The sequence below is a fragment of the Medicago sativa genome, chromosome 7 (assembly GCF_051527215.1).
Source record: "Medicago sativa cultivar Bolivia chromosome 7, Bolivia_mono, whole genome shotgun sequence".
In the NCBI taxonomy this organism is placed as follows: Eukaryota; Viridiplantae; Streptophyta; class Magnoliopsida; order Fabales; family Fabaceae; genus Medicago; species Medicago sativa.
In genome coordinates, this window is record NC_140755.1 from 52,880,236 (window position 1) to 52,890,589 (window position 10,354).

Here is a 10,354-nt window from a genome sequence, read left to right on the forward strand (position 1 = left end):
ATCTCCTTTCCTGTTTCTGGTTGAATGATGACTGGAGGTACTTTGTTCTTTAAACTTGCTTTCAATAGCAGAGTTTCCTCTCTCCAAAGTACTGTATCAATTGCTTTAGGTCCTGTTGAGTTTTCTTGATCTGTAGTATTGTCATCTGCTCTTACAGGATTAGTTGCTTCTGCTTCTGTTTGAACATATTCTTCAGACTGAAAGGTCTTTGGTCATTTCTTAAGAGGCACTTCTTCTTCCTCTTCACCATCTTCTTCATTTACAACTACTGAGACTTGAGTTGGAACCTCTATATCGTTCTTCCTCTTCTTAAAATTCTCTTGTGATGCAGCTTCAGATATGGCTTCTACCTTGACCTTCTCACTCCTTTCGTGAGGTGATTTGATAGTAACAAAGTCTACAATTTCATCATCAGCAGTTTCTCTTACAATGTCCAGTCTTACCCTAGTAGAAGAAATTGCCCTTATTAGCCACTCTTTCAACATGATTCAATGCTTTGATTGATGGTTTAGAAACTACTTTGCCTTTGCCATTCCCCTTAAATTTATTACGCTTTTTGTGTTGCTTTTTGAATTTTCCATTATTGACCGTCATAATGGCCTTTTCTTTGTTCATGTTCTTTTCAATAGTTCTTAACATGGATACATGTTGTGGAAGAGATTTGCCTGTGTCATTCATGAGGAAATTCATGATAAAGTGACTGAAGTTTTCTGACAACAATTGCAAGATAAGATCAATAGCAAGTTCCAGCTCAAGAGGTACACCCAATCTCTTGAGCTTCTCAACATAACCAATCATTTTGAGTACATGAGGTCCTACATGACTTTCTTCTGAAAGCTTAGTTTGGAGAAGGACCTTGGAAACATCAAACCTTTCATGCCTTTCTTGCTCTTGGTAGAGCGTCCTAAGATGTTTGATCATATCAATCACATCCATGTTCTCATGTTGTTTTTGTAGCTCAAAGTCCATGGTTGCATGCTTGATACAGGAAACTTTCAAGCCATCATCAACATGCTTCTTGTAAGCGTCCCATTCAGCTCCAGGAGCTGTAGCCGATGGTGCCGTTTCGAAAACTGGCTCATCAAGCACATACAACTTCTTTTCATGTTTTAGGACAATCCTTAGGTTTCAGTGTTAGTCTAAAAAGTTTATTTCAGACAGTTTGTCCTTCTCAATGATTGATCGCAAAATGTTGTTTGATGTGTTAGTTGTCATCTACAATTTAAAAATATACAAAATAAGTAACATGAAAATTAAAATATTTATTTTGGTATTTAATTAAATATGATCCACTATTTTATTGAAAACAAATTAACTTCAACATTTGATTCGGAAAATCTCGTTGGAAGATTTTCTAGTGGTTGAAATCCTTATTTCACCTTGTATTGAGATAGAGAAGGTTGATCCCCCAAAACTTAGTTACTTAGGTAGGAACTCAATCTAATTGTATCTTATCCAACTTTCAAATAATTTTGGGGGAGTAACTCTTACTCTAATCTATTTGGGGGAGTAACTCTTACTCTAATCTTCCCAATAATTGCTTCTAAATTTATTGTAATCTTATTAAAATTTCTTTAGTTAAGTTAACGTGTTGCAATTAAATTAACGTGTTGCAATGTACTTGTATAGAAAGGGTGCTTCACAAAGGCAAACCAGCACAAAATTAAACTTTAAACTTAATATATTACTTTCGAAGGCCGATTTTATTATATTACTTTTGAAGGATATTATTTAGGTTGATGTCATCTAACCACGACTTATATGTCATATATATAACCGCAATCCAGTTATTCAAGAATGCATAAATTTTATAAAGATAAAAATGACATGATTATGACCTCCTAACGATATGACTCTCTCAAACCAATGAGACAATCTAAATTAATCCTATAAACGACCTTGTTTTTCCAAGCATGTCTGAATAATATTACCATATATTCTAAATAAATTACATATGTTCCCAAGGGGAACAATGCTTGGCCAGTGCGCATGCCTTTACGCATGAGCCGGATTAGTCTGCCACCTTTGCTGGGTCGAAACCGGTGCGAAAGCCAAAAAAATAAAAAATAAATTACATTCCCTAAAAAAAAATTACATATGAGAGAAACCCGTTTTACATACGAGGGAGTGGATGAGAAGAGAATGTACATGTAGAATTCAAGAGAGAGACATGACAACATAGTTTTAAAACCCGGCTCGGACCGGCCGGTCGAACTGGTTGAACCGTGAACCGTATGGGTGTCTGGTTCGAGCCACTTATTGGATCGGCTGTGCAATCGAACCGGTGAAACCCGGTGTGACTCAGCCAAAACCAGTAAAAACCGGTGAACCGACGAGTTCAATGAACGGGACCGGTTTAATGTATAACGTAGAAAACAGAAGAAAAAAACGAGAAGAAAGGTGAGAAAATGAGTTCTTGCTATGATTAGCAGTTGTGGTTCATGGTGGATGGAACAGTTAACCCATTTTTTCATATTCATCATTTTGTTGTTTCAGTCATATTAAAAGAAAGATGAAGATAAGAGGAGTAGATCTAATATTTAATTTTTCATTTGTGGTATAGATGGTTGCAAATATAGAAAAGAGGTGTAGTCTTATTTTGGGGTAACAGAGAAGAAGATGAAGGTGTGGTGCAGCAGTGTAGTTTCAATTAGGTTTGACTAGAGTTTGTTTTATTGCTTTTAGATACACAGGATTTTCAATAGTGCTACAATCGGTTCCTTTACTCTTATCTAATCTAATAATAATAACAATTATTAGATCTAATATTTCCCTAAAAATAAATAATAATAATAATAATAATAATAATAATAATAATAATTGAACATTTTTATTTAATAATTGTGAAAATTCATTTTACAATATTAGTTCTTGTAAAAGTATAGATGCATTTTAATAGTGAATAATTAGACATTTTGTAACAAATACATCGTAAAATTTTATATGGATATAACTGAAATGAGTCATCCGATTCAATTTTGTTTAACACAAAAACAGATTTGTTATACCGAGTCATATGATCGAGTCATCTGATTCAATCTGGTTTTGTCATGCGCTTCATCCAGTGACCCAATAGTTTAACCAGTGACCCAATACCTTTATCGAGTCGATCACCGGTCTGATTTTTAAAACTATACACCACATACAAACAGTATTTCAAATTTCCAAATAAATTAAATGCTTAATTAGACTTTTGACCCCTTAAATATTTTTCAAGTTTGGTCTCTTCTTCATTCTGTTGCTTTGTGTTAATCAGACGTAGCATACCAGTGGCTTTCTTTATCGTTTTTACATCAAATAGAGAGAGAAGGGAATACGAAGGAACAGAAGAACAAAAGCGAAGGTAAGAAGGAATCAGAATCGCAAGTGGAATGCTGATGTGAACCGCGAATCAAGCTAAGGTTTGTTTATATTTTCTATCTTCTCTGCGTTTTTGGATTATTTGTTGGAGAAATTAAATTTAGGGGACCATTATGAACAAATTAAGGGACAAATAAAGGAACAAAACCTAAACCAGAAACAAGAAAAAGGAACAAATAAACCAGGATCCCTTAAATTAAGTCATTATGGACATTGATCATGTATTCGTATTTTTTTTTTAATAAATGATTTTCTGTTATTTGTTCCAAGAAGCTTCGAGCTTTTCAAGAAGCCTTGAAATTAGTTCCAGTAAAAAAATGAATTAAAACAAACTAATCTTCGCAAGCAAACGAATCTTCCTATTAACAGTCTTAGTTTAGCTCTTGGCATCTAAACTTCATTAGTATTTGCAAACAGTACCGACTCATGGCTAGTGAGATTGCTGAGGTGAAGCCAATCCACTTTTTCAAGATCATCCTTACTGAAAACCTTCTCCAAGGAAAGCTTGTAAGCCTTTAGATTATTTGTTGTTGTTGTTTATCTTTAATTTTATTTTTATAAAGAGCATGTTATTTATGTTTGTATTTGGCTTGAAGAAACACGAGAGGATAGTGCAAACTTTATCATGTCACAAGAACACCTTATGATGCCATATTATAAATGTTTATGTGACATCCTAACAGTAAAACCAGTAATTTCAAATTTAGAGTTAAACTTAGTTTTAGTTGTATATGAAATAGAGCTGTCAATTTTGGTCAAACCTAATGGACTGCACTCCTAAATTACATGAACAATTGATTCATTTTGCCAGTCCGGTTGGTTCACTCGGCTTTATTTTTATGCTTCTTTTAAGAACGTTTCTTTTTAGGCCCCGCAAATATCTCTAAGGCCCTCTAATACAAATAAATAACTCCTGTAATAAACATAATCCGGTAGATAACTACCTGATGAGTATTTAGGGGGCTTAGAGATATTTGGGGCCTAGAGAGAAATTTTATTTATTTATATTTTTTTTGAAAAAATATAATAGATTACTTGTTAAAAATTTGGGCTTAGCCAAACCCAAACTGGTGTGTTTTAGGCTATGAACGGTTTCTGTCAATTTATTCAATTTGTCCCATTTGGCTAGGGGGGTTTGTGTGGAGCTGCCAGTATTTCCTAAAGTAATGTAAAATAATTTGATGAGTTATATAATTCATATTAATATGGTGTAATTAATTGACAGGTGATGCCAAGAAAGTTTGTGGAAAAATATGGAAAAGGTCTACCAAAAGCTATACGTGTAGAGACTCCAAATGGTGCAAAATGGAAATTAAATTTGGTAAAAAGTGATGGCAAGATATGGTTTGAGAAGGGTTGGAAAGAATTTGCAGAGCATCACTCTCTAGCTCATGGCTATCTTCTGCTTTTCAGATATGAAAAAACTTCCAAATTTGAGGTACAAATCTTTGGAAAGAGTGCTTTGGAGATAAACTACTCTATCAAAAAAGTTGAAGCTAAGAAGGTCTCCAATGGTCAAGGAAATAAACCTCCGAATGGTGAAAATCGTAGAGCAGCTCAAAAGAGGAAAGATAACTCCTCCTTTGAATTTCATCAACAATGTGAAATTGGAAGCAGTAGTTGTGTAAAACATGGAAAATCACAGGTGGATGTGCATCAAATTGATAGAATGTCCAAAGGTATACGATTTTACGTCTTCTTCATTGTGTCAGGAAAGCTTCACATTAACATAAATTTATTTGTTTTTGTTCTCTTCATATCATATATTATCATTTTTATTTTCTGGAGTTCGAATTCAATCTGAACAGTTGCAAAACAACTATTAGAATAACTTAATTAGTTGGCATCTATTTTACAATGTTTAAATTTTTAGCAACCTTGAAGATTATCGTCAAATATGTGCCTTAAAATGTTCCAATTTTGCAGGAAAACAAGTTATTACAACTGTTGAGAAAATTACAACTCTTGAAAGAGCAGAGTCTTTCAAAATCTATAATCCATCCTTTGTTGTTGTCATGAGTGCATCATATGTTGAACACCACTTTCTTCCGGTAAGCTGCAAAGAAACATTTGGCTTGTATAATTTAAGTTAGTAGCCAACAGCAATAAAAAAATTTCCACCATATATGATCTTTTTAACATCAACATTTACGATCGAAGGTGTGTTCCTTGTTAGACACATGTCCGTGTCCGATATTGACACATGTGATTACATTTTGTTTATTTAATTATTGAAATTATTACACTTGGTTAAGTGTTGTGTGTGATTTCCGTGTCAGTGCCACATTATGTAGCCAATTGTCACGGTAAAATTGATTTACAGAATTATGCAGTTAAAGATGATCATCACATAGATGTTAATTAACTGAAATATTATAGGAAACAATCTAGCAAAGTAACATCATGATAAAATCTGATTCCCAGTCTTTTGATCACCAAAAATAAAAATAAAAACACCCCAGTCTTTTCATTCATCAACATTTACATTTTCTATTGTTTGGCAGAATATACCATCCTTGTTTTGTAAGACACACTTTGATTTGAATAAGAAGAGAGGAAATATTCAATTTCAGGTGTTGAATGGGAGAGTTTGGTCTGCTAGGTATTCTATCAGGATGTGCGCTAAAGGACTAAAATTTGAACTCACAAGTGGATGGAAGGCATTTGCAAAGGACAATAACTTGAAAGTTGGTGATGTTTGCAAATTTGAGCTCATCTCTAGCACTACACTTACCTTCATTGTTCATATCTTTAGAGAGGAAGACAATGACAACACAAATTGTTTAACATTTCAAAGTAGGATCAATTGATTTAATTTTCATTTCATCTTATTTATTTTTCTCATATACAAATGTTAAATTTAATATTTGATCTTCGCAGATTCTTCCCAAATGAAAGGAGAAGCTACTCAACGATATTGAAAGGGATGGATATATCATCACTACTACCAAATCACCACCACCACTAAAGAGTTGGTTCTAGTAATTGTTTAAGGAATACTGACAAAAGAAAACACTACTAGGAAATTCAATTTCCCAAATTACTATTTTCAATTTATAGACTTATTTGATGATATATGCTCTTTATTTGAATGAATGTTATGCTTCTTCCTATGATATTAACTTTTTGGGTGTTATATTTTAACGGATTCATCTAAAGTGAGAAATATTAACCATTAAATAATAAATTAAAAATATATGTACATCATAACCATAACTCGTAACTTTTTGAGACTTGGACGACCTAAACGACGATAAAGAATACTTGGGGATTCTGTAGTAGACGAGGATGCAATTGTAGATGAAGACTGAAGGTAGTAAAGTCCATGTGACTCAAAGCCTATACCAATCATTTGCTTCATACTCCGATTCTGTATAACAAAAGAATCATAAGTGAAATTTATAGAGCAAATACCTCTTTGTCAAACGGCTAACATAAATCAAATTGAACGGACAGTTGGAAACGAAAAAAACATAGTCAAGATTTAAAGATGAGGGATTATAGGTTGGGTTAATTTTGATAAAAGAGATGGATTACCAACCACATGGCCAGAAGCTCCAGAGTACAAAATCCAAGGGCCAATAGATGATGATTGGGAGAGACAGACCGTAGAATTACCCGTGTGAGCAATTGTTGCCAATGATGAGGCTTGTGAAGCCTTAAACTGCATGTATGACTTGTACTCCTCATCAGATGTGACATTGTTTTTGTTGTTTCCATTATCAATAGACTAAGCCACATTCACCGATTTTTCTTGGAAGCCAATAATGGAGTACCACTAATCTTCATAATAACTAAAGTGTTTACAATAAGTACATTGAGGGCGATCACCACCACGACCTCCCCTATGACCACGGCCGCGTCCTCCACGACCTGCAAAATTTGAAACAAATGCATAAGATTCCATGTCGGTTTGAGACCCGTTCCCACCTGATCCTTTCAGACTAGGAAGGCGTATGAGGCGCCTGATGAGATCCTCTTCCGAGGGAATATCTGATGCAGAAAGAATATTGCTTCTAGCTGACTCATACTTTTCATGAAGACCGTGAAGGACATAAACCATGCAAACATTATCTAATTTCTCAAGCATCTTCTTTGGGTCGTTATCGGTCACAAGGAGCTTGAACTCAGTTACGGCTGACTGAGCGTTATTAGCATAAGTCTTGATGTTATCTTTTGTCATCGGCAGGGTGGCTATATTATGAATCACACCATAAAGACATTGGATATCTTTAGAATAGACATTCTTAGCTTTTTGCCAAATATAATAACAAGTGGTGTACAAGCGATAATGGACCATCAAGGAGGGCTCAATGGTTTGCCACAAAAGAGAGATAAATTGATAATCATCTTGCTCCCATTCATCACACAGATCTTTTTTCAATTTCTGAGGACTCTTAGTGAGGTTATTTGAGAGCTTTTGTCCAAGAAACCACATGTTAACTGTAGCCAACCAATTGAGATAAGTATCACCATTTAGCTTCTTTGACGTTAGAGGGGTTGCCAGAGAAAACATAAGATACAAGACTCTTAGCAGAGGATTCAACCTTATATGATGTTGAAGTCATCTTTGACAGCACTTCGGTGTAAGGCGGATCAAGGACAAATTTAGAACAGTGCAAAAAATTGTTCACAAATCACCAAAATAGAGAAAAAAAACAGCGGAAACGTGGAACCTACCGTCCAAACTCAGTCAAAGAAGGATTTACTATCAGATGTTGTGTAACACCTAGGGACAGCGGTATAGATCAACCAACGGGACAACTAGGTTTGTGACTTGACGGCTAGGATTTTGAGATTTTAGACTTGCTCTTAGGCCCACTGATCGCGAGCTCTGGTTCCAAATTGAGAACAAGATTTTTGGTGCTGAATTACTTGAGAGATTAGATCTCAGCCTTTTGTATCTATAATAAGAATATGTACAAAGTAAATCCCATGATCATAAGGGAGTAAATCTACCCTTTTGAGTTTTTTCTTTGTCCCTATTTAGAAGACCCTTTTAAATTTTCAAAGTACATTAATTATTTCTTCACCAATATACCCCTATTTATTTTACATATTTTTCTTTAATATGTAATAAATACTTTTGGAAACATTGACAATCCCTCTCTCCTAAAGGGTAAATTTGTAAAACATTAGCAATTGTCTAAAAATTTAATATAATAATCAACTTTCATAATTCCCGAGTTTTTCACAAAAGGGTTCTTATATTTTGGGACGGAGGTAGTATTTATAAGGAAATGAATATTATATAAATAAAGAGATAATATATCAGTCAATGATACTATTTATTACGCATATCTCAACGGTACATATTTATCATTATTTTTTTCTCTTTGAACATATTTACCATAAAAAAATACATTAATACGTATGCGTTTAATAGATATTATTGTTTTAATATGTATTAATATAGCATTAATTGTCCTCGCGACCTTAGCTCACTTGGTAAGGGATAATGCATTATGTATGCAGGGGTCAGGGTTCGAACCCCGGACACCCCACTATTTCACCATGTGAATTTCTCCAGCCGTTAGGCTACTTGACCCAAAAAAAAAAATATAGCACTAAACCATCCCACACCCCCCCCCCCCCCCCCCCGTCTCATTTTAATAGTCGTTTTAGAGTCGTGTGCGGTTCTTAAAAATAGTTGAGTTTACTTTAATGGTAAAATTGATATAGTTTACTAAAACACTTTTATTAATTGTAGTTGGTGAAATAGTTCAGTATAGTGTAATTCAATACATAGGAATTTATTAGTGGAAAAAAATAATAAATGTTTCATTGATATTCTTAAGTCACGATTATTTTGAGACATAAAGAAATTTCTAAAAAAACAATTAAAATGAGACGGAGGGAGTAAGTTTTTTTTTTTGACAAAATAAAATATATTCATTCATTCAAATTGAAAGAGTACATCGATATAATGCAAATTCGCTAAAAACAAAAAGGATGAATCTGTGAACAGGCTCACAGCATCCATGTTAATAGCATAAAATGGCAAATTACAAATGCCTACACATATGGCTATATTTAAATCTCCGGAATAACCATGTTTTCGGATCTGCAACGTGGATGACGCAAAAGTCATTGATTGGATCTGCACTGGATCGAAGCTGATCTGACAATCTGAAATGATCAAATACCCGAGAGTAACAAGAAAAACAAACAACGTCGCACAAAGACGACGAACAACCAATGTCGCACGAAGACGACGAAATCACAAAATAAAACGAAATAGATGTGAAAATCACTTATTTCAATAAAAGGGAAATAGAAAAACGAGTTAGAGGGGTGATTTGTTAGTCTAATAGTTTGATATACTTCTCCTATCATAAAATAATTGTCTATTTAACATTTTTTCCCCAAAACGACTCATATCTTTAATGCATATAGGGGAGGAGCCTCTTGTTAGGATGGGGTTGCCTTAATTTGGATACCCCAAACAATTTATTTACATTGAATGATTTGAGTACATTTTATTTTAAGCTACCATAATAATATATTATTAGTCACCTCAAACAAATCTATTTCCCAATTAAAAGTAAGAAAAACAAAAAGTTTGAAATTATCCCAGGATTGATAAGTTTATTTCTCTTACTTTGACACTTTCAATCTCTTTAATAGATGTAGAGAAATATAATTGTGTAGAGATTAAAAATATATTCAACTCTTAAATTTAATATAAGTCTTTTAAAAAATCTTTATATTTGGCCCCCTCGTGAAATTTACTCATCGTTGAATGTATATATGTATAGACGGAGTAGTACTTTTTATTCACTCGAATTTATTTTCTCTCAAAAATCGAAAAAAAAACCGATATCATACCCCTTTTGTGTGAGGACACTAATAAAAAGATGAGAAATGATATTTATTTCCTCTCTTTATTGTTTTTTACCAATAAAAAAGAAGAAAAGGAAAATTGCCACAAAAGTTTTATATAGTGATCGTTTAAAAATCACTGCTTTCAAAATATGCACAATTTTTAATTATT

At 33.6% G+C, this 10,354-nt stretch overlaps 1 protein-coding gene across 1 annotated transcript; it reads left to right on the plus strand.

Moving 5' to 3' along the window:
- The first annotated feature begins 3,786 nt into the window (after positions 1-3,786).
- On the plus strand, positions 3,787-6,170 carry LOC146906700 (B3 domain-containing transcription factor VRN1-like). The gene is made up of 4 exons (XM_085724765.1): positions 3,787-3,867; positions 4,586-5,039; positions 5,287-5,411; positions 5,865-6,170. The coding sequence occupies exons 1-4, from the start codon at positions 3,787-3,789 to the stop codon at positions 6,168-6,170; spliced, it is 966 nt and encodes a 321-aa protein (XP_085580891.1).
- Positions 6,171-10,354: the final 4,184 nt, after the last annotated feature.